Here is a 24,992-nt window from a genome sequence, read left to right as displayed (position 1 = left end):
AATACAATAGGAAGGCACGAAGCCTGAGGAATCCGTTCCGTGAGGTGGATATGTTCAAGTTGGGATAAGTTTGAATGAGATGGTTTCCACCTTTCAAAAAGAAAAAAATTTCTTTTTTCTTCCTCTTCTCTCTCTTTTGCGCCCCGGTTGAAAATTAAAATGGGCAAAAACGGGTGGATGTTTTAGGGTGGCGATTATTGGTCCGACGCACGATGGGGGGGTTGATTTTATTGGGGATTTCCAGGAATGCCGGGAAGGGAACTGGAACTGGTGTGCCCCCCCCTCCGATTCCCTCCATGAAAGGGAAAAAACGAAAAGAAAAATAAAAAAAACAAAAAAAAATTCAAAATTCAAAATTGAAGATGTGTCTTGTTTTTGTTATTCCATTCTAGGGGATTGATGTCGCTGCTTTTGGATCTATCTCTTACCCTTTAGCAACCCCCCACAGTCGGAAGATTGAATACAATCTACTAAGAAGAGACTAGAGGATGTAGACATCTACACCGCTTTATCCCAATTCCCATCCCCAAAATGAAAGAAACGTCCGTGTGTCGCGACCAAAGCAACCTCCAGCAAGAAAAAAAAAAGAGCGTCAACTGGACACACTGGGAAGGACACCGGCGGAGGGCGAAAGATGGGCGAGAAGCGAAACTAAACACGGCCGATGGACTGAAGGGGCAAAAAGTACGGTGGAACCAACCATGTGTCTATGACGACCAGAATGAAAGCCCGCGATGGTGATTGGCGGAGGAGACCGTGATCAACTGAGGTTCTGCATGGACTCCATAATGGAGTATGCTCCGTGGAGTCAATCCAGGGAGGGCGAATCGGGTAGCTACTGCTGGCTAACCTGCAGCTCACTAGAGCGCCTTGGGACCTGGTTGCTGCGCAGAAATTTTTCTGATAGATAGACAGAAACAAACAAGCCATCCTTATCCCGCGATCAAGGCGACCGACCTACTGACTGACTTACTACTTACAGCCCAGTTTCTGACTTCCAGACTAAAATCGGAGTAGTTGTTTATTTGTTTTCTTTTTCTCACCGACAGATTCCGCGAAAATCGGACCATTTTTTGGGACCATCGGATTTGATGTTTCTTCTTTTCTCTAGCCTCGAACAAGTTACAAGTCTCCTGCTCGGTCGTTTTGTCTAAACTACGGGGCAACAACTTAAAGTACAATGGGATATACTGTGTCCCCTCCCACCGTGACGGCAAAACGGCGGCAACCACCTACGGGTAGATGCATCATAGCTTTAACACCTTCCATGGTACTTCATCTGCCTAGCTTGAAGGAATGCTTTGGTCCATGACAAGTGGGTGTGAAGTGTGTTGGCCATGGGCGCCTAGTGCTAGGACTCGAAAAGCAGGACCAAACCTTGGGACAGAAAAAAAAGGGACACACACACCACCGAAAAAGAAAAAATGGGTAAAAAAAAAAAAATGAAAGGAAGGAAGAGCACTAGACTACACATAAGAGCCTTACACTAGCGCATAGCGCTGCTGCAGGCGCTAGCCTTCCAAGTTACTGACTTATGCACTAACTTCGTAGGAGAAATGGAGGCAGGCAAAAACGCAACGAATCAGGGTGTACACGTAGCTCCACCTACAACCGCGGTCCCAAGGATAATCGTTCCTAGCGTCGCCGTTTGGAGCCTATAGCGAATCAGATCGGCGGCAGTGGAGTAGATGCCGGGTCGTCTAGAAGATTGGAATAGGACCCAATCGGATGGATGAGAGGTCGCGCTAAGACGAGAGCTGGACAAAGGGCACAGCGCGCGCCTTTCTGCATGGAACCCGGGCCTCGCCACTCCAGGCCTTGGCTGGGAGGGTGGGTTTTGGGATACCGCGACGAGGCTGTCATGCACATTATGCAGTAGCATGGGAGCTGGCCAGTCTCTTGTAGATAGTGGTGATCAGTGCAGAGAGAATACGGAGTATATGGCTTCAGCTATGCGATGTGTGTGTATGTGTGTGTACACACACAGACACAGTAATTATTATCTGCCTCTCTCACTGTAGATCGCGATATCGTGGGCGATGTATCACATCTCAGCAAGGGATCACCAACCTTATGCGATAGATGACGGTTCACCAATCATCTGAGTCACCATCACCAACGATATGAATCATTCCAGTTTCATCTTCATACTCCATAGTTAGTTTACCTGTCTTGTTGCCTGCTAGATATGTAACTCGTTATCTCCATCTCGTTGCCTAGGGATAAAAGTGTTATCAATTGTTCCAGGTATGTTCTTTACAGAGAAACAATGCAGACAAGACAATGGGTCAATCAGTCACAGCCACCCTTTCCCAACTCCACCTCACTCCACCATGCATTCATCATTGTACGTATGCAATTGTCATAGTTCCTGCAGTCCAGGGAATGCAATGCAGATGGACGGGAGAGGATGGGAGGCAGACGGGGGGTGGGTAGAGGGAAGGGAAGTCGTACAACTCACATGCTGCAATGTATGTATGTACTTTATCTCCACTCTTCCGTGGCGGGCAGCATCTGCAGCTGGATACAGGACAGACAGGTTGGAATTGAAGTTGTGTATCGTCATCGGCATCATCATCCCACCTCTTCAGCTTTTGTCGGTGCACAGATCGTCTGGATTTCATGCACGGTACTTGGTGATGGGTCTGTCCCACTATTCAGCTCTCGTATTCACAGACACTGATGTATCGATCTATTTGACATACCGTTTATGTGAAGAATAAACGGCATGAGAAGCAAGCGTCAGCCGGAGTATATCACTCCTGAATTTTAGAATGCTATACATAGTAGTCTAGATCAGGGCCCTCGGAACACTGACCAGTTAGTGGCTAGTACTCACTTTCCGTGCCTTTCAACGCGAAGTAAATAATCCTCACCCCAATAATAGACCGCATGTTCCCCTCCCTCCCTCCCTACATCTAAAGCATGTACCTAACCACCCCCAAACTTCAATATATCCATCAATACCTGCACAACACTGTCACAAACAAACAGAAAATATTCTCCGCCCCTCCTTCACCACGATACACACATAAACTCTATCCCACATACACCTACAATACTCACATAGTATATAATATATACACTGTATCCTGTGAGGGGACATACATACTTACAATCATCGCACAGGTACAAAGGAAAAAAATAATTTAGTAGCGTAAGCATAAGCCCAGCCCAGCCTAGCCTCCATGTAGTCTAGTGCGTGCAGAATCAGGCCAACACATCTATACTACCCCGCAGATCCAGAGCATCTTCGTAACAACAACGCCATCTTGACTTCACCTCGACGATCTATTGCTTCTATCGTCTCAGGTGATCGGGTCAAACCATGGTTTTGTTGGTCTCCTTCGACACCGGTTCTGGGTTGGGATTGTTGGCCCGGTGATGTAGTTCTTTCTTTGGGGGGTGATGTGTTCGCGTCGCGTGACTGGGGGGCATGGGTGGTGGGATATCATGTTGGTTGTCGGGTAATGAGTTAGAGTTCAATATTAGTGATGGTTAAATATAGTTTGGGGAATTATAGTAGTGCATGGACAAGAACTGGGAGTGGAATAGTGGTTTGGTGTTTCAGTGACTGTAGTACCTTGGTTGGATTAGATGTATGTTCATGTTTCCATTCGAGGACGTCACTGGTCAAATCACTGCTATGATCATAGTATTATACTTACCTCATATTTCACGTATAACCGACATTCATTATTTACTTGAGCTACAAGGTACAGCTACTACAGTTAAGGTGAATAGTAGCGAGTAAATACGCAAGTCATCTTCACATTGTGACCCAAACTGTCTATTATATAGTGATAATTATAATACCCGCCATGCATATTTACAAATACATCCAGTCATCCAAGTCTATCATGAACTAGCTAATATACAAGTGACATCCTCGACACCATCACTTCTCCGTCCTCGCCGGCCGCAAGACATACTTCCACGTCGTCCCAAAATGCCAGCGTTTCTCCTCCACCACCTCCAACCCACTATCCCGCACGATCTTCCCAATATCCCGATTCCACCAACACCCATGCCTATCCGCATGCGCCGACGCCAAATTATCCAAGATGCGGTTGAGCCAATCATAGTGGGACCGCCCGTGCTCCAACAACAAGATCTCTCCCTTATTCGGCTCAACAACCGTCCCCAGATGGCGCAACGTGCCCACGGGATCCGGCATCGAACAAAGCCCCATGGTCTGCACCACCGTATCATAATAACCCTCATCACCCTTCCGTGACGGATCAACCGGACGCCTAGGCACGCCTGCGGCATCCTGTACTTCGAAATTCACCGGCACCTCATGCTCCGGGAACTGTTTCGCAAACTTGGCCTTCGTAATCTCCACCATCTCCGGACTCAAATCCACAAATGTTACGGACCGACATCCATGCATGCCTGCGCGTCCCTTGCTATCCAGTCCCCTCCGCTGCCCGAGTTCATAATACTGGAGGTTTCGGCCGGTACCGCAGCTGACTTCGAGGACGTCGCCGCGTGCGCGACTGATCAGGTCTGCGCGCTTGGAGCCCATGCGCATGACTTTCTCGGACATTTCGACGTCTGCGTCGAAGGTGCGTGCGGTGTGGTTGTAGCGGTCGGAAACATCGTGGGGGACAGAGAGGGATTGCGATTGAGTGACTTCGCGACGGTAGGAGGCATAGAGGTAGCCGATGTAGGTGCTGAGAGTGAGGGCGCTGACGCCGAAGATGGTCATGACTCTGGGCGAGACGGGGGCGGACGGGGGCGTGGAAGGGAGATCCTTGAGGTGTTGGTTGGCGCGTTTAGGTAGGGTTTTGGGTCTGCACATTACAGTAAGTCAGTAGGCGTCAACAGGTTGTGACTGACAAAGAGAGACACGGGCAATGCGGAGTCGATGAGACTAACCCGGTGCCGTCTGCCACTGGGAATCGAGGCGCTGGCTTGGAAGCAGAAGCAGAAGCAGGCAACTTGGCCTTCTTCAGCGCTGCTCGCCCGACCCGTGGTGCGCTCATGGTTGCGGCGACTGGAGTGATGTAGAATAAGATGCGGAGGTGGGAGGAAAAGATGGAGAAGTTGGAGAAACCCAAAAAGATCGGACACCGACCGCCAAGACAATCAGGCACGGGCTTGTTAATTTGATTTGCCAATGCGCCGTTATCGCTGCATCTCCAAATCATACCACCAACTATATAGCCTCTTATTTCCCCTCATCTCTTGGAAGTCGACCTCCTCTCAAGTTATCCCGTTCACTTCTCCATTTTCCTTCATAGATTATTGCTCCTCCGCCCGCAACATGTCACTCCCCGCCAACATCCTTATCGTCGGCGGAGGGGTCTTCGGCCGTAAGTCGCACCACACACACCGCACCCATTTCCCCGGGTTTTCAGCATGAGCTAGATTGCTCATTCAATCCAGTATCTACGGCTCTCTCCCTCTCGCACCGCCATCCCAACTCCCAAATCACCCTCCTGGAAGCCTCCCCAATAATCCCCAACCCGCATGGCTCCTCCGTCGACTCCTCTCGCATCGTTCGTGCCGACTACTCCCAACCACACTACGCCAAACTCGCCGCTGAGGCTCTCGATCTCTGGCGCAACACCGACTGGGGCAAGGAAGGCCGTTACACCCAGAACGGTCTCCTCCTGGTCTACCCTCCCGGTAGTACCAATGCCCGCGACTACGCCAACAAGAGCTACGAAAACGTCAAGCAAATCCCCGGTCAAGATGTCGAGCTCCTCCCCACTCGCGAGGACGTCGCACGTGCCGCCCCGGCCTACGGAGTGAATCTCAGCGTCGAAGGAGGCTACGTGAACTGGGGCTCAGGCTGGTCCGACGCTGAAGCGGGTGTCCGGTACACCAAGCAGCGTCTGGACCAAGAAGGCAAAGTGATCTTCAAGACCGGCGACGTGAGCAGTCTCCAATATAGCAACGACAAGTCCAACAGAGTCACTGGCGTCAACCTTGCCGACGGATCATCCCTAACAGCCGACCTTGTCATTCTCGCAACAGGAGCCTGGACCGCCAAGCTCGTCGATCTACGCGGTCGAACCGTCCAGACCGGTCAAGCAATCGCATACATCCGCATTTCGGACGAAGAACAGAAGCGGTTCGAGCATATGCCTACGATTCTCAACTTCGCGACGGGCATCTTCATCATCCCGCCGCGGAACAACATGCTCAAGATCGCCCGACATGCATACGGTTACGTTAACCCCGTCCAGGTCCCGGTTCCTGGCACCGCCCAGGATGAAGGAAAGAGAATGAAAGTCAGTCTGCCAGAGAAGGGAGTTCCTATTCCTGCTGAAGGCGAAAAAGCATTCCGGGAGGCTTTGAAGGAGCTGATTCCCTCCTTTGCGGATCGGCCGTTCGCTGAGACTCGCATCTGCTGGTATACTGATACGTGAGTGCCCTTGTCATATTCAGCTGTCTCCGATTGAATGCCTGACTAACATTTGTGATTGGCACAGCCCCAAGGGCGACTTCATCATAACCTACCACCCCGACCATCCTGGTCTCTTCCTCGCTACAGGCGGCAGTGGTCATGGATACAAGTTCCTCCCCGTGCTGGGCGACAAGATCGTCGACGCGCTGGAAGGTAAGCTGGAGCCTGCACTGCAGGACTTGTGGAAGTGGCCTGCTGCAGTGCCGGAGAGTGAGTTTGATGGAACCGAGGATGGCAGTCGCTCGGGACCGAAGGGGATGCGGTTGATGGATGAGTTGTTGAAGACGAGAAAGGCGAAGAGGGGCAGTTTGTTGTGAGGGAAAAATAAGTGGTACGTGCCTATAGATTAGAGTTTGCTGTTCCGTAGACCTCACTAGGCGGTATATATCGATGGTGTAAATATGCAGTGGAAGGTATGTGGTCGGATGAAATGGAGATTTCGAGACATCATCTGGCTCGATCCTAGGAAAACTGGGCAGTTCAACTGCAAGACATGGGAATACATCCGTCCAGTAAACTAACACCCAAGGTGATAGTACATGAATTCACATTCAAGGTAGAGAGTCCTTGCCTAAGCAGGATGGGCAGTTACTGCCTTTCTAGTATATCTATCAACCACGCAAGGAAGCGAATTGGAAAATGTACTCGACTGTAGTCATATCACCTCTGTCGGAATGAAACCTCACAATCGCCCCTCTCTCTCCCTGAAATCCGTCGACAATCCTGCTAAAAACAAAGATTAGAGCTTTTTGCTCCAAGTATCCAGACAAGTCACCCGCTAATAGAAAGGTTCCCTTCATCCATTACTGACAACACAGCTGACCATCTAGTTCACTTATCGTCTCTCGCTCACCAACCCTCCTACTTCTTTTGAAGCCTCCAGCCAAACTCCCATCTATCTGCGCCATGTCTTTTCAAGGATGCAGTGCAAATTTCAAATCAGGGTTAGTCGAGATAGATTGTCCCTTCAAACATGGCATTTCCCCCCCCCCTTACCATCGGGCCTGACCCGGAGATATGTCCCGAGTGCCACCACCTGACTGGGAAGTGCGAGCATGTGTTCGATATCCCACGCCTTTTCAGAGGACAACCTGTTACAGATATGGTTGGCTTTACAGGACGTCCGACGACTTTATGGTTCTTCCGTCACCTCTACACACAACCTAAGTCCATCCTTCTAGTTGAATTGAGTTACATCGCCCTTTCTGATATGTGTATGCTAACCAAATGATATATAGATGGGTAAGGTACCTCCTGATCGATGCTGACAAAAACGAAAAAAGATAATCAGTATGGAACCAAGCAATTAAAACAAGAATACATAATACTTACCACTAAGTAGAGAACTACGGTGATACTTGCTAGCATCATCATATTCGTCTAGCTGGTTAGCAAACGAAACAAGCACCGACTGCTACAGATACATATCCCATTACATTTATTGCCCCAAATAGAAACAAACATATTTAGATGGAAAGAAAGTCAAGGATAAGAGTACACTAAACTAGAGCTTTTCTTCATTTGAATCAACAGCACCGACCGAATGTCAAACACACATGAAGTCCTACACGCGAAGTACTACATACAGCCAGACAGGTTTAGTGGCATGACATCAGTAATGTACCACCCATTGTTTCAGGAAGAACGGTGGGGATACCCCAAATCACGGGGAATTGGTTCATGCAAGGGTCCCGTCCGCAGTGTTTATCTATCAGGAATCAGGTACACACTTAAATAAGACATTGGCCAAGACTTAATTAAACTATAGACTATCAAGCTACACAGATTTAAGATTAATGTCCGACAGTTTCACACTGCCGTGCTACATCATATGACACTGGAGCAAACCCAGATGCATGCATGTCTCAAGTTCATTTTCTACCCACAAGAGGACTAAGCAATAGTCAAAAAATGATTATGCCACTATTTGGAACCTGGGCACGCGCCCATCCTTCATTCTCCCAGTTTATTTCATCCACTTCCGTAGCAGAGCGTAGCGATCTAGAACAATAAACACGAAAGATTTTTTTGGGTGCTTGAGCTTGAGAGTTAACCCTCCGAATCAATAGCAAGCAAGTCCTCGGAGGTCCGAACCACCTCGAGCGATAACCTTGGCCATCACTCGAGGGTCACTGCCAATAGGCAAAGAACAGAAAACCAATAATTAGAAGGAGGCAACCATTCGACCAGCGCACAGTACCGCCCCCTTGAATCTGCGGTGTGCGACTATCTAAGATGGTGAGACACTTTGTTTGTTGAAACAGGAAGGAAAAAAAGATAATAGAGACCAATCGCTCGAACGCCGTACAGATGCTAGCATGAAAATCGTGATGTGCAAAGGTGTAGAAGGAAAAAAAGAAAATCGGAACAGAAAAAAAAGCATCAGCCGTGCTGGGTTGAAGCGCGTTGTCCGTTCATAGTACAACCTCGCGGGCCAGTGCAAGGGGAAAAGCCGAGTGTTAATACAAGTTGATGAAGATGGGAAGGACGAGGTGGTCGAGATCTTCCTGAGAAAGGCGATGCCCTTTTAGACTTTACGGAAATCTTTACAGCTGGTTAGCAAGAGGTCCACTTCAGATCCGAAGCGAGGAGAGCGATGCATACCCGAAAGCACAGGATAGATCAGTTCGAACGCCTGGTAGATCTCCTCACGGACCTTAGCACCAGTGAGGACGATCTTTCCACTGACGAAGATAAGCAGTACGATCTTAGGCTTCATCATGCGGTAGATAAGACCGGGGAACAACTCAGGTTCGTAGGAACTGAAGTTGTGATGGCGACTGGCCAAACCCTCCAGGCGGATGGGGAACTTGATATCGCAAGAACCCACGATGTTCTGGATCTTGAAATCCGTGAACTTGGCATTGAAACCAAGCTTCTGGATGATACGCGCGTACTTTCTGGAAGCCAGCTTGGAGTCATCCTCCGACTTGGCACCAGTAACCACCATCTTGCCCGAGGCGAAGATCAAAGCGGTCGTCTTCGGCTCTCGGATACGCATGATCACGGCCGCGAAACGCTATTGGAAGAAAAAAAGAACAGTTCAGCCACACTATGCCCTGACATATCAAGCACAGGGAGGTGTGGAAAGTAATACCTTAGGGTTGTACTCCGCATTTCTTGCGTGGAGTGCGATCGTTTTCAAGTCCAGACGACAGTCAAGGTTGACCGTCGCGACAATGTTTCTTTAAAGAAGAAAGAGAGATCATTGTTCAGTAATCTGGTGACCCAGAAGTAGAGACAGCAAGAGTATACTCACTGCAACGTAGGCACAATGCCACTTCCCGGAGTGTTGGCACCGGGAGTCGCAGCTGGAGTTGCGGGCGCCACCCCGTTGCCATTAGTGGCATTTCCTCCCTGCTGCTGACCGTTCATCATCCCATTCGCACCCTGAGCCATCGCCATGTTCCCGTCTTTATCGGAAGGCGGAGTCAAATCGCCGGCACCACCGGGGAAGGACAGAGAAGCGGGGGAAGTGAAGGCCCGGGCCTGCTGCGCGGTAGAAGGATGGGTCGTAAGAGAATCCATCGCGACGTGAGTAGTGGAGTACTCGAGCCGTAAACCAGCCGACGCTGAGATAATAGAAAAGCTTTTTTCAGATAGCAGTCTGTGAAGACGCAGAACTCAAAGTCAGTCAAGAGAGGACAGACAAGGTGAGTGGCAAATGGAGATGACGCTCAGGAAGACTCAAAAGAGCAACAGGTTTCCTGAAGTGTTTGCCTGAGATAGGCAATACACGTGAGGTCAAAGCCAAGTGAAGAGAACAACGTACCCTTTGCGGGAGATGGACAAGTCAATGTCTCCCCTGCAGCAATACTGCCTTGGGATCCAAGCGATAAACCGTTTCGAAGACGAAACGGAATGAAGTCAAGGTGGAGTGCAAAGGTATGTGACAGGCGATGACAAAAAGCCGCCGCGGAAGGAGGATAGGATGAATGGAGGTAAGGGAATAAGGGCAACAACCAGGGGACTAGAAAAGCACAGTGAAGTGTTTTCTAGGGAGATTAACTCAAGAGCAGCAGCGTTCACAGACTTATGGGTCAAGTAAGTGAACAAGTGCAGAAGAGGAAGGGAGTGTGAAGTGACAGAAAAAGCACGTTGTTTTTTTTTTGTGGTAGATGACACAACTTTTTTTGAGGGGAGGAAGGTGCGTGTGTTTTGTTTGCTTTTCTTTGGTTTTTGTATGAATTGGGAATGTCTATCTGCGATTTGGAGAGAGAGTGGCGAAGATGCACACCTGAGGCTGCAAACTTCCTGTTTCAGTAACGGGGACTGATAACGGTGGAGTCAGAAAGAGAAAAGAGAAAGGGAAGAGAAAAGAATTTTTCTTTCCCTATTTGATACTCTTTTTCTTTTCTTGGCTTCCTAAAAATCTTCTTCCCGGAAAATGTTTAGATTCCAGCAGGTTGTTAGCAGAGATATAAACAGCTGATATCAGCAGTAATCTCTGCAAACCGTACGTGAGTGTGGAGAGAGAGTATAGGGAGGGGAGGGGAGGATGGCGGGCGGGAAGAGAGGACAGTATGGCTTTCCGGGCGGTGCCAAGACCAGGATCAAAAATTCCAACAGCGACAGGAAAGTGGGAGGTTGGGCCTTTATATAGGCTGAGTCACAGCGCCCGGGCGCAGCTGGCGTCAGGGGGGGCTGGGCCCGGCGGCGGCGGCAAAAGCAGCGACGAGTGAGTCGCTTTCACCTATTTTCACCCATGGAAGTGGCCGCTCTGGCACTGCTCGCTGCGTGTTAGCGCCTCCACTAGCGGCTCTTGGGTGGCCAAGCGCCATTCCGTCATCTCTGGTTTGTTGATCGGCGACTCCACTCATCACGCCTGCGCCCGTTCTCGTTGGCTGTCGCCCCCCTTACGCTGGGGTTGCAGGCCTGCAGCCACTCATCTCCCCAGCCAGTCCGCGTCGCTCCTGCAACTGATAACTCTGACCCACTTTCCAGTCCATCCATTCTTCAGTCTACCAATCATGCCGCCTTACTGTTCTCGGCTTTTTCCCCTTCACTCCCTCTCTTTTTTTTTCTTTTCTTTTCTTTTGCCTTGCCGCTTTAGCGCTGGCCAACTGAACAAAAATTTCTTCGATCCCTTTCACTCACTCTTCCTGATTGATTTCTTCCGGGCACACAAAAACCCTTTGGGGGAAGGAGATTTTTGTTTTTGTTTGGGCCCGATACATCGATGATCATCAAGATGATTCCACAGTACTTACACTACAGTCACAGCTATCTACCATCAACAGCGGCTAATCAAATCGATGAATCTCATTCTTGAGTCACAGTCTTCCGTTCTGTTTGTCCAGGAAAGTTGACCAGTCGTGAATCTGCTCATCCCGGTACGCGCCGGTCGCGTCGTCGGTCGCGTCATGGGGTTCATCCCGCGCGAGGCCGTTCTCGCCTCTCATTTGGCGTTTGATTTGCCGCTTCCCAGCCAAGTTCCATACCATCATAATAACATACCCCAGACAACTTATAGTAGATCTCAGGCCATTACCAGCCTATTTGATCCACTAATCTTGCCCCCTCCGATCGTAGCCTTGCGCTGCGGTCGGTGTTCATTCATTAATTTTAGTGCAGGGGACGGAAGTAGCCTCGACAAGGGTCATAGGCTACTGACCTTTTTTTCCCCTAACGCGCAACTCAAATCTCAGCTTCAAAGGAAAACTTCCGCGACGCGACTTTTTGACTCAACTGTCGGTCGGTCGCTCGGTCGGTCGGCAGGCAGCGGCTACAGCCGTCTTCAATACGTAATCCGGCCAGGTGGCCTTTCCCATACTTTTTTCCTTTCCGTCTAAGTTTGTTACAACTTCAGCCTCCCCGGAATATCTACTGTTATTAGAATGGTTGGTGTGGGATGGATCCCGTTTCAAGTCTACTTTCACTTTTCACTTTTCACTTTACCATGGGTACATGCCGGACGGAGGACATCATGACTAGAATAATCCCGTACCACTCCGTCGGTACAAACTGTTGCCTATCCCTTCAGTGAGAATCAGCTTACTGTACACAAGTGTAGTAGTTGAAAGGTCAACAAAATAATTATCTATGCAACTACGGGGGAATAAATAAATACAAAAAGTCGGTCGGTAACATCACATGGGCTGTCAGCGTTAGTTGTCGCTTGCTTACTTGCTTGCTTGTTTGTTCGGCAAGCGGCAAAAAGCATCGCATTCGCATTCGGGAGCTTGGCGTCATAGGGTCGTTTGTTTTTGTGCCCTTTCATGTGATCATCATCATCTGGCGGTCACGTTGGCCCCCCTTTTTTCGGTCGCTGCATAGTTAATGCAGTAGTAAGTTACTACCTAACAGATATTCTTAGTTAAATACGATTGGGTTATGGTTATCATTGATCGTCAGTATACCGGTTTCTGTGGTGATTTTTCCGTTTTGGGAATTATATATATATTCTGCCCTACAGCAACTATCTACTACAACACATATACTCTTGAATACTAACTTAACACCCACTCCTATAGAGCATACATTCAATACATTCTCTCACTTATCCTAGAAGCCAAAATACCAATCCAGACTCCTATCTCAACCCCCTCATCCCCTTCCCCGGAGCCGGCAAATACGGCAAAACCACCAGTTCAAGAAACCGAACCCCCATAAACGCCGACAGGGTCAGAAAATAAAGCACCAGGAAAAAGAACCGCGGTTCTTTACATAGCCGATTAAACGAATTAACAACCTGCTTGAGGAGATCTTCCTCAGAGTCGAACTCCTCAAGCGGTTTATCCACAGGAAGAAAGAAACTATGCGCTTCTTGCTCGCGAGTCATCAGCATGAAATTATCGCGCCGGAATTGGCTCACGGTTCCTTTACCGCTGTCGGGGATGCCGCGGACGTAGAGGAGGGGGTAGAGGTCCATTAGGTTCATGAGTTTGGTGAGGGTGGTGTGGCGGGGGTTGGGGGGTTCTTCTACTATATATTATTTATTGTTATTGTTGGTGAAGGTTGGATGTGGGTGTGGGTTGTAGAGATAGAGGGGAGGGGAAGGGATGGGGAAGAAAATGCCTTTTCGCTGGGATCCAGCGCCCTTGTGATGTGCCATGGTGTGCTCGCACTCGACGCATTTATCTCCGAAATCGTTTGTGTGCGAGAGAAGGAAAACGCCCCTGTTGCAGGGACATTCTAGGCCTATATTGCCGGATTTGAGTTCCGCTTTGCATTTTCCGGCGGCCGTCAGGCGGATGGATGAAGGGGATGAGGAGGAAGTAGAAGAAGTGGAGGGGGTGTACACCACTTCTACGTCTTCATCGTCGTCGGTTGGAGAAGGAGTGGTAATGGTGCGAGTTGATGGCATGCTGGTTGAAGAACTGGAGACCATGTTTACTGTTGAGGAGTGGTTGATCTGTTGTTGTAGTATGATGATGGTGATGGTGAGTTTGGTCGTAGTAGGCCTGATAGCTACGTTTTGGGACTCAGAGACGGATGCGCGCCTTTTATAACTGTGTCGCGCCATTTTGATGATTAAGATTCTTTCTTGAGTTGGTTTCGTGAAGGTTCGGTCTGGATTGCTGCTTTAGAGCATGGTAGTTGCGGGGGTTAGGGACTGTATGACGGCGTTGTGAGGTTAGGGAATAGATTCATCGGGGGTTGTGATGGGGGATGATGGAATTCGGGAGTATTTACGGAAGTATGTTCCTGAATGCTTCTCATTTGCATGTGCTAGCAGTGCAGTTGGTTACATCATACACGGTATATGCTCGTGGAAAGGCTATGTGCTGGAAAGCATACTACTGCTGTGATATAGTAGCACATCTAGCATCAGACTTGCTTTTTGCTGCCTCAGCAATCAGTTTGAAACACTACCTAGACATCCGTGCGCTGCTATTCAGCCAGCTTACGCTGAGGAAAACATTTTATATCCCGAGTGAACGGTATACTCAGTAATTCATCGTCACCGCAGACTATGGAGTACAACTATATATATACAAGGCCCTATCCGGGCTCAACGCGCAATAACGTAACAGGCATCCACCGGCCTGGAAATGAAACATGATCAAACATTAATAACCAACGCCACAATGGATACTCTTATCCATTCAATCCTTTTTGTACCCTGATGAAGGGCGAAGACAAATATGTAAGTGTGGAAAGAACTCTAGGCCTAAGTCATAAAGTACTTCGGGCCCTCTCCACCTTGAGGAGTCTGCCAGTTAATATCCTGGGTAGGCACCTTGATATCACAGGTCTTGCAGTGAATGCAGCTATGACCAGTTAGCAAGAAAAACAGTAGGAGCATGTAGGGTTGACTTACTTCTGAGAGTTGATCTGGAAGCGAACACCGTGAGGCTTGCTAGCGTCCTCCACGTACTCATACACACCGGCAGGGCAGAAACGGTTCTCGACACCCTGGTACTTGGGCCAGGCAACATCGGTGTGCTTGTCCCAGTCTTCCACCTGCAAATGCACCGGCTGGTCTTCCTCGTGGTTGGTACCCGTGCGGCTGACGCTGGTGAGGATGTCGAAGCTGATCACTCCGTCCGGCTTGGGGTACTCGATCTTGTTGCATTCAGACGCCATCTTGGTCGCAGCAGCATCCGTGCCGTGGTGCTTCAAAGTCCAGGGAGCCTTGCCCTTGAGAACGTACGCTTCAAGACCAGAGTACAGGATACCGCCGTAGAGACCTAGTGGCGTGCTGAAAGAGGGCCGCATGTTACGCACCTCGTACAGCTCCTTCCAGATGGACGACTTGCGCAGAGCTTCTTCGTAGTCGAACAAGAATACAGAGCCTTCCGAGCTTCCCTGCAGGGCCGCATAAGCGGACTCAGCAGCAAGCATGGCCGACTTCATCGCAGAATGGGTACCCTTGATCTTCGGAACGTTCAAGAAACCGGCACTATCGCCAATCAGGGCTCCTCCCGGGAAAGCGCACTTCGGGATCGACTGGAATCCGCCCTCGTTCAAAGCCCGCGCGCCGTAGGAGATGCACTTTCCACCTTCCAGGACTTCCTTGTAAAGAGGGTGGTGCTTGAGCTTCTGGAACTCGCCATAGGGCGACAGCCAGGGGTTCGGGTAGTCCAACCCGACTACCAAGCCAATACTAACCATGTTGTCGCCAAAATGGTACATCCACGCACCACCATAGGTGTCGCTGGGAAGGGGGTAGCCCAAGGAGTGCGTGATCTCACCGGGTCTGAACTTCTCGGGTTGAATCTCCCAAATCTCCTTCACACCAATACCGTAGGTTTGGGGCTGGCTATCGCGTCTCAGGTCGTACTTCTTGATCACCTGCTTCGTCAAGCTACCATGGCAACCCTCAGCAAGAAGGGTAACGCGGGCGTGGAACTCCATTCCCCGCTCAAAGCTGTCCTTGGCCTTGCCGTCGCGACCGACTCCCAAATCATTGGTGGCTACACCGAGAACCGAGCCATCCGACTTCTTGTAGACGAGTTCACTGGCCGCAAAACCGGGGTATACTTCAACACCCAGTTCCTCAGCTCTTTCTCCCATCCATTTCGTGAGCTCGTTCAGACTGATAATGTAGTTGCCATGGTTGTTCATCTGTGGCGGCGCAGGGATCGGAATGGACGAGTTTTTAGTCAAAAAGCGCATCTTATCCTCCTTCGCCGGAGTCACATTCTCGAAGCGAGACGGATTGTCTTCCGACAGCCAATCTGGCAACAACTCGTTCATGGCGGTAGGCTCTAGGACGTTACCCGAAAGGACGTGTGCACCAAGTTCACCGGCCTTTTCCAGCACAATGACACGGAACTCCTCGTTGCCGGCTTCGTTGGCGAGTTGCTTCAATCGAATGGCAGCAGCCAGACCAGCAGGGCCTAATTTGTGATAAAGACAGTCGGTTAGTCACTGAATCCTGTGCCATACCTCTGACCGCCAAAGGAGAGAGGCCCGGGCCATTCTACATACCACCACCGACGATACAAACATCGACCTCATCCGACTCCCGGTCCAACTGTCGCGGATCAAAATTGCCATGCTCATCGGTCAGCTTTCGAGATAGTGATTGCGAAAAGGCCCGAGCCTGGATTGGCGGGAAGAACGATGTGCGACGAATGGCACGCTTGCCGGACGCTGCGAGGGAACTGTTTGAGATTCGAGCGGAGTTGTTGAAGGGGGCGAGAGGCGCGCAAGATCTGGAGAGTCGCGACCAAGTGGGTCGCAATTCGCGCCTCAAAAGAGGCAAGACAGCTCCTTTCGAAGCCATGGCGGGGGTTCAGGAAGGAAGCAAGGTTGGAGAGGTCACAGTATCGTTGCTTGGATGGGGAGCTCCTATAAACGAGACAACTGCATGGTAGGATGGGAGCAAGCAATGGGGGAAGGAGTGGCGAACGAAGAGGGCGCAGAAATGACTCCGAGCGGGATGATGTTGAAAGGAGTAGGAAGAAACAACTTCAAGCGTGGAATCCAGATCAGAAGAGTAAGTAGGCAAGTCCCCTCTCCGTCACCGGCAATGAAGGCGTGACTAATAATATGGCGGCCGTGGGATAAAATCTGGCGGTCGGCGTTGAAGGTTGCGGGCAGAACTTGGCCTGCCTTTGGACTACCCGAGGCTATGTCGGCCAATGGGGTCGTCGGTGATGGGAATCACTCGCACGCTTGCCGCTCCGCCCGCGGGTTTGCCGTCAATCCCGTCGGATATCATTTTGGCGGTGCTCCAACCCTGGGGTCAATTGATCGAGTCTCGCATGTAGCCGTCTTCGGATATATCATGGTGCCACTTTCCATCCGAGGGAATCCACCATAGGGACGACGTTACAGTGCTGGCAGATCCATTGTGCCAAATGCTGGCTCTACTGGCCTGAACTCAACGACGGCATCGCCTATACTGCGGCTGATGTAACAGTGATGCCGGTAGAAAGATCACCCATACATGGATAACTTATGACTACCAGTTATATACAATTTGAACATTCAGTCAGAAGCTCTACTACCTGCCAACGCCTCTCCAAGTGGCTCAATCTCCCGGAAGAAAAAGGGTTGATGACTTGTCCAGCATCCTGATAATAAAATTGCACGTGATCAAGGCATAACCCAGAGGAGAGCCATTTTCATGTGAAGCGAAGCCTCCGAACACATGTTCTTCTATAGTATATCCTGACTGCTGAGTGCTCTGTGCTGCAAGGATCCCCGCTTAGGGCCCTACTAAAATCGCTTCCTCATAAGTGGAGTCTGTCCGGTGTCTTCTAATGCAGGCTATGGCTTTACTCCCTTTACCGCTCCACTGGTCCCTTTGTATGTCCACCACTTACCTCTGGAACTCATATCTGCCCTTCTTGCTTCCTGTCACATCCGTTTCTTTCTTTGCTTATGTTGCTCATGCAAATCATCTGTGCAAGTTCTACTGAGTATACTATAAATGATAAATATGGGATTTATACAGCGCTCCCCTACTTTGCACACTTCATACCTACGCTCCTGTCTCCACTGTGTAGCATTTCAGTCTCCTTTACATAGTATGTTATCGATGATACCTCGTCTCTTCACTCCCCTCATATGTCTTGATTCCCCTACAGCGGTGACTGCCTCATTCAATATTGCAAGTTTTGAAGATAGGTGGTGCGACTACTTCACATTCTACATGCCTTCACTGCATTTCGTTGGCTTATAAAATCGCTTCTTCCTCATTCTACGAGCGAACTGACCTCTCATTACTTCCATAACCCCATCAGCAACTGTCATTACCACCACTACTATCATTACCCCTGGGTTGCCTCCATGTCTCTAGCTTATATCAGGCCGCAGCCTTCGTTGATTTTATATATGTGCTCTTGGTTATTCCTACTACTCCTATATATATTCTAGCTAGCCTGAAAGATAGAGCCAGTTGCTCTTGTCAAAAATGTCTCAGGTAAAGGACCACTAATGTTCCCACTCGTTGCCAACATTCTCCACCTTATTTCTAGCCATAACTACGAATACGACATGACCGGTAGCGACAAATCCGATATTCTAGCTATTTATCACTACTATTTCTGCATGACTATACGCGGGGTCGAAGTCTGCAATATCTCCAACCTTTCCGAATGGAGATATACCATAAACATCGCAAAACCCACTTGATCCCAGACGCGCTTTCAATACTATCATCGTATTGCAAAGATGAAGTCGCACCGTAATCGCTCGAATCCCTCTACGGGACCAATGTCGAGCCTGCCGCAAGACCCGTCGCCGTGGTGGTGGTGCTGCGATTCACTTTATACCTGTTTCTCGGCATATTTTCTCATCAAAAGTGTCCCACTAGGAACAACAATAGTGAAACAGGATAGTTTCGCCGACTTTCTGATCGATACTTCTATGGCTAACCAACTGGACGCCCACCGGGCTTCTATGAATGCCTCTGAACTCGTGGATATTCTCCAGTGGTATGCTGCTTCAGTTTACAATGTTAATTGAAAAGAAAGATGAATATACCATGGGATATGATCAAGGAGTGCTACAAGCTATCAATGACAATATGATCCACTTGGGAAAAACATTCAAGAATATAGTATATTATTATACAAACATTATCTACAAACATTATGACCATCTGATGGTGTCTCAAAAACGAGTATATCAGTATAGTGCTTTTCTGAAGTTAATTGATTGACCGGTCAAATTTGGCAATTCATGAGGAGGTAGGGAGTTTTAATGGCAAAATATCCAGATAAATCGGTATATATAACCAATACGTGCCGTTTCATAGCATGACAATAGCACTCTTGGTATACAGGCTAGGATAGTACGCAATACAATGTAATAGGAAGATATATGATGTGGGTAAAAGTAAGACACTTCCTTACGTTTGTACTTTAGGGATAGCGATAGCTACAGTCAAGTACATACATTGTAGGGTGGGATATGTCGAAGACTGCCTTCTGAGGACATACTTAGACGCTGTGCCAATTTCAATACAAAGTATGTCCACGCCGATCAAAGCCAGAACGTCATCAACTTAACAAAAAGAATCCACAATTCTATAAACATATTTTCTTTAGTATTTAATTGAGGTGCTGACTACCCTCACAGTCAGATCATATTACCTTAACACAAATCTTCCTTGAAGATTACAAAATAAAATTTGTCCAGCCACCCTGTGGCAAATATGCATCACTTTGCCTGATGATGAGATCAGTCATATTCATTGGAGCTGAACCTCAGCTGCGACTGCATACCTGCAGAATTGACAGCCTTGTTAATTGCTTGGCAGGGACTATACCCAGTGCAGGTTAGTGGAGGTCCCATATCTCTACATTACAAAGTAATTAATTAGTATGGGGTAGTTAGATGTTTAACAGCAAGAAACAACAAAGTGATAATCAGTGGCGGAGATAACCTGGCGTAGAAGTACTTCAATTATCAATATGTTATAGACGTTCATTTAATTGTCATTCTTCCTTCGATCATTGTCTAACATATTGTTACTACTGTTTGTGTTTTAGAAGGTTGAAACGACTCAAGCATTCAACTACTTTTAGTAGGAAGCTTGACCGGGCCACCCAAGTGGGCTGAAGCCGAGATAATTATAGAGGATGCAGCAGGGCTGTACCGGAGTAGTGGTGCTGGTTCATAGGACTCGAGTAAGGCCCATGTAGATCCGCTGCTCAACATTCAACATAATACTATGAACTGGAATATGGGCCACAGCACTGCCTCTTGTAGACTACATGACAAAATCCAGAAAAGGTCAGGCGGGGCCACGTGGATCCCGCCGAGGGAAACAAAGTGAGGCGATTCCAGACTGAGGCTTCCTATTGGGTGCCCTCCCACCGCCAGCATCAACTTGAATTTCGATTTCCACCCGGATTTCTGGTCTGGCAGGGCGGTCAGCCTCTCCCAATCAGTCCGCGCTTCTCCTCTTTTCCCTGCTGTGACCCGGTCGATTCGCCCTCAAAACTCTCCTTTCTCCCTCGTCTCTTCTCTGATCCTGCTGTCTCGCTCTCTTTGCCCAGCGCTTCCCTGGATTCCCCGTGCTGCCGCTCTCCTTCTCCCGCTCAACCGGCTCTCCGTTACCTTCTAACCCTCTTCCAGTCCCGATTGTGTGTGTGTCTCCGCGCGCGCGAAGGCCAGCTTCCATCTGAGAGCTACTGGTTGTCTGGTTCAGCTGTCCCCTCAGCGTACCAAACTATCCTCTCCTTGCTTCCCTAATCAATCAGGCCCACCGTTACCTTCTGGAACCGTTCTATGGTCCTCGCATTCCCCGGATAAACACCAGGAACTATCTCTCTGCTGAATACCACCGCCATCCAACTGCCAGCGTTAAATTGCCCAGGATAACGACCCGTTTGACCCCTCAAGGATCCGTTTCCATTTCAGTCGCCTGTACCATCACTGAATCAAAATCTTCTTATTTGGGCCACATTCCCGCAAGGCCAGAAGTATTGCGATTGCGATTTGCTTGTTAGTCCGCCTGGACGGATTTCGCCTCGACCAATTGTGTGTGCTGTGCTAGTCTTACCTCTTTCACCATCTACTATCCGCCATGACTGAAGTCTCGTCCACCCGACTCTATCTCGGGAACCTTCCCCGCAATGGTATGAAGCCATCTACAAAGTCTCCTTAGGTCTCCTTGTTTTCTCTTCAACCCGCTCTGGATGTTACCCTTCTTGTCCACCTCTATCTTCGACACAAAGATCGGGATGTTCCGCTGGATCGTCATGCGTCTGGATTGACCTTCCTGAGTCACCGAGATTCCCCCTCCCCTCGGGAGATTGACGGCGGATTTTCCTTCATTTTGTTTCAATCTTCCTTGCTTGTATCACGGTAATCTCAGTGTTCCGGATACCGGGTTGGCAGCTTCGAACTCAAAAATCAAGTTGTCTCGGTTGTTTGTTCCTTCAAGTCCATTCGCAGTAAGCTGACATTTTACTCACGGCGCCCCTGTTGGGCGCCATTAGTGGGGTTTCTTTTACAGTGACCAAACAGGATATCGAGGAGCATTTCAGCACCCATGGTTCCGGAAAGATTACAGAGATCAAGCTCATGAATGGCTTCGGTTTCATTGAATATGAGGATGCGATGGATGCTAGAGATGTTGTACCCGGTAAGTCACCCTATTATGCGCCCTAGCTGTCGCGGGAGCCTGCTAACGTAGGACGATTATCTAGCCTTCCGTATGTACCAACGCAAGCACCAGTTTGAAAGATCTTCATGGTTGACATAACCCCTCATGCAGACGGTAGTGATTTCAAAGGCGAGCGCCTCACCGTGCAATTTGCCCGTGGACCGCGCCGCAAGGAGAACTTCCCTGGCCCAATGGACCGTCCCAATATGCCTCGTCCGCGTCGCACGATCTTTCGCATGATGGTTTCTGGACTCCCGGAAACAAGTTGGCAGGTTAGCAGCCCAAGTCCCCTTTCTTCTGGATCCACCGGACGCCTTGCATCTCGGCCGATTTGCGTTCCCTGATTCATTTTTGCCCTGTACTCCATTCTATGTTCTTCCACCGACGGCCCAAGGGAATCCTGGCGACGATGATCAGCTCCTCTTGATGTATGGGTCGTTCACCAACCAACTTTCGGACCCCACCTAACTGAAAGGAAGGCTGGATGGCTGCCTCCCATGATCGAACCCCAGCTCTGAGTGCTGAGAACCGAGGCCGGACAACCCCGTCCAGAATGGAACGCCCCCGCAGTCATTGAAGGATCCCTTCGCCTACTACCCTGCATTGCTTGGGTCCTTTCCTGGCCTGTTTTTCCATCTTGTATTTTTCTACTTGCGGGCACCCGGACACATCGGATACCACTGTACCACTTTTGCACCTGGATATGGACTCACACCCTGGGGTTATCTAGGATCTTAAAGACTTTGCACGTCAATCTGGCTTGGACGTGGTTTACTCTGAAACTGGCCGTGAACTCGGCAGAGGGTGGGTTAATCCTTCAACTTTCTATCCGGTCGGACAGGGCCCCATTGACACATGCTCCCAAGATTCGTGGAATTTGAAACCGCCAACGACCTGAAGACGGCCATTGAGAAACTGGATGGACGTGAATTCAAAGGCTCCCGCGTCACTTGCATTGCCGATGTAAGCAACTTTACTGGTACCTGTGATCTGAGTGGAACGAGAATTCTCATACCCTTCCTAGATTCAAACTTACCCGGATGAACGTGCCATTCGTGACCCGTACCGGTCTCGATCCCCGCGTCGGAGCTACCCTCCCATGGATGAATATGACCGGCGGTTCCCTGCGCCACGGGGATACAGCCCCCGGGCTCACTATCGGGAACGCTCCCCCATTCCAATCCGGAGGGACTATTATGACCGGGATGGATATGGACGTCGTACTCCCCCCCGCCCTCGGATGGAAGACTACCCTCCCCCGCGTCGTCCCTACGATGACCCGTACGATGTCCGCCCGCCACCACCACCTCGCCATTATGACGACCCCTACGCACCCCCTCGCCCTTATGGACGGCCTCGCAGTCCACCTCGGGGCGAGTACATGCCTTACGACCGCCGCGGATACTGGTAGTTGTCTGTAATTAGCTCGTTGGTTGTGTTCCACTCAGCGCATGGCGGATACCCATTGTGCATGCTTTCCCCCCTTTGTTTTCTCTTGTTGATTGGTTTCCCCTCTCATGGCCGTTCCGGGATGAGTTGATATCCCCCATCTCGGAGTCAGCTTCTGGATCGGACACGGCCCAAGATACGAATGTGTGTGTGTGTCAGATTGACACGGACAACGGAACGACACTGGCGCTTGTTTTCATCACTTGATGTGACCATGATATCTAGCCCCGCTGGTTCCGGGCTCCGACTGGAAGGTTTATTCGAGGTTAAAAAGCAGGCGTATGTGGACAGCCGTGTCGGTGGTTTTTGCCGGTGTGGACGGCTTCCTGCACATAATGTACGGATGAACCTGCGGATGCGGATGGATCTTGGCCTTTAACGTAATTACCCACGATGTCGATCATTTTACCCTCCGGGATATTGTGTATAGTTCACCAACTAAAATATAGTATTTCCACGCTTGTGGATTGTGGAAGGAGAGTACATAGCTGGATGTGGTTGTGTAGGAATAGTTTACTACAAGTGACTCGCGTGGGTCCCGCAGAAGAGAGCAGCTCCCCGCGCTAAACCAAACCCCGCCATCGTCTCGTCATCCGCAGCTCGCGCGAAATTTCCTTCCATCGCTGCTCTTTGTTCGAGAATTTCTCCGCGGTGGGATTAAATTTCAAATTCAGAAAGGCCAATTGATCCGTGCGACTGCAGTGGTAGCTTTCTGTATCTGGTGGGTGCTATTTTCTACCGAGAGTTCGACTGGAGCTCCCATGCTTACTGGTTGACGTCACAACAGCCCATTGATTGTCTGGTACTCCAGCAGCTGCAGCTTCGAGCTCGTTACCTCAGGAGCTGACTAGATTCAGCTCCCTCTTTCCAGATCTCCGTCCCCCACCTACAGTCACCATGGCCGATCAACGCGTAAATGTCCATATCCCATCCCACCCCCCGGTGCTGGATAGCGTGCGTCTCCGCAACATTGAACTGCCCCTCCCTGCTGCCCCGGACCCGTGGCACCGTCCCGGTAAATCGCAGCCTTGCACGGCATCGCTGAAGCTCTCATACTCCTCCGCCGTGGCCGCCGCCATTGCCGACGATGTCTCCCTCTCCTTGGACTACGGCAAGCTCTACCGCCGTCTCGAAGAGGATATCCGCAACCTGGGCAAGCATCCCGAGAATCCGGGACACCGAATGATCAGTGTCGACGGCAGCCGTCGCGACGAGATGCTGGCAAGTGATGTGGGACAGGATGTGCGCTTGACGGCCGGAATTGTGGCTCATTGTGGCCTGGGACTATTGGATGAGACCGCTGCCGGGGTTCGTAGGATGTCGCACGTGCACAACACTCAGCGGAGAAGCAGTGCTTCGGCGGGCTCTCAGTCCCAGGCTCTGGCGGCAATTTTCAATTCAGCTTCGACTTCGCCTATTGATGGGGTGTTTGGTCAATGTGAAGTGTCTTTGCATCTTCCCAAGGCATTGCTGCGTGCGGAAGAAGGACTCAAGTACCGGAGTGTGACGGTGTGGGGATACCGTCAGGCTAATGAGGCTATTACGGACGACGTGGGAGAGTCAGAGAGGTGTCCGGTTGTGCTGGAGGAGGAGTTCCGCATTGATGGGATCCGTTGTTACTGTATCTTGGGCGTTAACTCTCACGAGAGGGTGGAGAAACAGGCGGTCATTGTCTCTCTGGAGTTCAAGGGACCCGGGCAGCTGCCCTGGGGATCTACGGTGGTCAATTCGTACCAAGCCATGACCCGGGCTGTCGCTGAGGTGAGTTATTATTTATTCGATGTGTTTGTACTTCTACCGGGATGCGTGGCTAATTCAGTCTACACATTGATAGCGGGTCGAAACTACCTCTTTCCAGACGGTGGAGGCCTTGGCGACGTTTGTCGCGCGCATTGTCACGGTGGAATTCGGGAATGAACGGGTGACGGTGCGGGTTGAAAAGCCCAGTGCGCTGGCATTTGTGGAGGGATCGGGGGTGGAAATCACTCGGTCGCAGGCCTTTTTCGAGGGGAGAGATGCATGAAATGCCTGCAGGGAGTTTGGATGGATCTTAACCTCTAGCACGAAATAATTACTAAATAGTTGGTTCGGCCGGTGGAGTTTATAGCCTGT

The 24,992-nt window shown here is 49.9% G+C and overlaps 10 protein-coding genes across 10 annotated transcripts; 4 read left to right on the top strand and 6 right to left on the bottom strand.

Moving 5' to 3' along the window:
- Nucleotides 1-651: 651 nt before the first annotated feature.
- Nucleotides 652-3,165, bottom strand: An16g03970 (hypothetical protein; the record flags this gene model as incomplete). Its single annotated transcript, XM_059745074.1, has 9 exons — nt 652-884; nt 981-1,002; nt 1,044-1,232; nt 1,610-1,856; nt 2,168-2,216; nt 2,462-2,613; nt 2,706-2,777; nt 2,840-2,912; nt 3,117-3,165. 9 exons carry the CDS (start codon nt 3,163-3,165, stop codon nt 652-654), a joined length of 1,086 nt encoding a protein of 361 aa, XP_059604775.1.
- A 733-nt stretch (nt 3,166-3,898) lies between these two features.
- Nucleotides 3,899-4,988, bottom strand: An16g03960 (uncharacterized protein; the record flags this gene model as incomplete). The annotated part of the gene is made up of 2 exons (XM_059745073.1): nt 3,899-4,715; nt 4,882-4,988. 2 exons carry the CDS (start codon nt 4,986-4,988, stop codon nt 3,899-3,901), a joined length of 924 nt encoding a protein of 307 aa, XP_059604774.1.
- Nucleotides 4,989-5,269: 281 nt separating this feature from the next.
- Nucleotides 5,270-6,884, top strand: An16g03950 (uncharacterized protein; the record flags this gene model as incomplete). Its single annotated transcript, XM_001397669.3, has 4 exons — nt 5,270-5,318; nt 5,392-6,376; nt 6,444-6,724; nt 6,826-6,884. The coding sequence occupies 4 exons, from the start codon at nt 5,270-5,272 to the stop codon at nt 6,882-6,884; spliced, it is 1,374 nt and encodes a 457-aa protein (XP_001397706.3).
- Nucleotides 6,885-8,945: 2,061 nt separating this feature from the next.
- An16g03940 (uncharacterized protein) lies at nt 8,946-9,946 on the bottom strand (the record flags this gene model as incomplete). Its single annotated transcript, XM_059745071.1, has 3 exons — nt 8,946-9,437; nt 9,516-9,603; nt 9,678-9,946. 3 exons carry the CDS (start codon nt 9,944-9,946, stop codon nt 8,946-8,948), a joined length of 849 nt encoding a protein of 282 aa, XP_059604773.1.
- Nucleotides 9,947-11,203: 1,257 nt separating this feature from the next.
- On the bottom strand, nt 11,204-11,862 carry An16g03930 (uncharacterized protein; the record flags this gene model as incomplete). The annotated part of the gene is made up of 2 exons (XM_059745070.1): nt 11,204-11,372; nt 11,696-11,862. 2 exons carry the CDS (start codon nt 11,860-11,862, stop codon nt 11,204-11,206), a joined length of 336 nt encoding a protein of 111 aa, XP_059604772.1.
- Nucleotides 11,863-12,950: 1,088 nt separating this feature from the next.
- An16g03920 (uncharacterized protein) lies at nt 12,951-13,748 on the bottom strand (the record flags this gene model as incomplete). The annotated part of the gene is made up of 2 exons (XM_059745069.1): nt 12,951-13,342; nt 13,550-13,748. The coding sequence occupies 2 exons, from the start codon at nt 13,746-13,748 to the stop codon at nt 12,951-12,953; spliced, it is 591 nt and encodes a 196-aa protein (XP_059604771.1).
- A 783-nt stretch (nt 13,749-14,531) lies between these two features.
- An16g03910 (uncharacterized protein) lies at nt 14,532-16,592 on the bottom strand (the record flags this gene model as incomplete). The annotated part of the gene is made up of 3 exons (XM_001397665.3): nt 14,532-14,631; nt 14,682-16,203; nt 16,295-16,592. The coding sequence occupies 3 exons, from the start codon at nt 16,590-16,592 to the stop codon at nt 14,532-14,534; spliced, it is 1,920 nt and encodes a 639-aa protein (XP_001397702.1).
- Nucleotides 16,593-18,487: 1,895 nt separating this feature from the next.
- An16g03900 (hypothetical protein) lies at nt 18,488-19,431 on the top strand (the record flags this gene model as incomplete). The annotated part of the gene is made up of 3 exons (XM_059745068.1): nt 18,488-18,750; nt 19,131-19,285; nt 19,397-19,431. The coding sequence occupies 3 exons, from the start codon at nt 18,488-18,490 to the stop codon at nt 19,429-19,431; spliced, it is 453 nt and encodes a 150-aa protein (XP_059604770.1).
- A 1,418-nt stretch (nt 19,432-20,849) lies between these two features.
- On the top strand, nt 20,850-23,087 carry An16g03890 (uncharacterized protein; the record flags this gene model as incomplete). Its single annotated transcript, XM_059745067.1, has 7 exons — nt 20,850-20,901; nt 21,282-21,410; nt 21,543-21,703; nt 22,162-22,235; nt 22,298-22,394; nt 22,456-22,838; nt 22,880-23,087. 7 exons carry the CDS (start codon nt 20,850-20,852, stop codon nt 23,085-23,087), a joined length of 1,104 nt encoding a protein of 367 aa, XP_059604769.1.
- A 690-nt stretch (nt 23,088-23,777) lies between these two features.
- An16g03880 (uncharacterized protein) lies at nt 23,778-24,903 on the top strand (the record flags this gene model as incomplete). Its single annotated transcript, XM_059745066.1, has 2 exons — nt 23,778-24,641; nt 24,715-24,903. The coding sequence occupies 2 exons, from the start codon at nt 23,778-23,780 to the stop codon at nt 24,901-24,903; spliced, it is 1,053 nt and encodes a 350-aa protein (XP_059604768.1).
- Nucleotides 24,904-24,992: the final 89 nt, after the last annotated feature.

The sequence above is a fragment of the Aspergillus niger genome (assembly GCF_000002855.4).
Source record: "Aspergillus niger supercontig An16".
NCBI lineage: Eukaryota > Fungi > Ascomycota > Eurotiomycetes > Eurotiales > Aspergillaceae > Aspergillus > Aspergillus niger.
The sequence above is the reverse complement of the archived record's forward strand: the minus strand, read 5'-3'. Positions and strand labels throughout refer to the sequence as shown.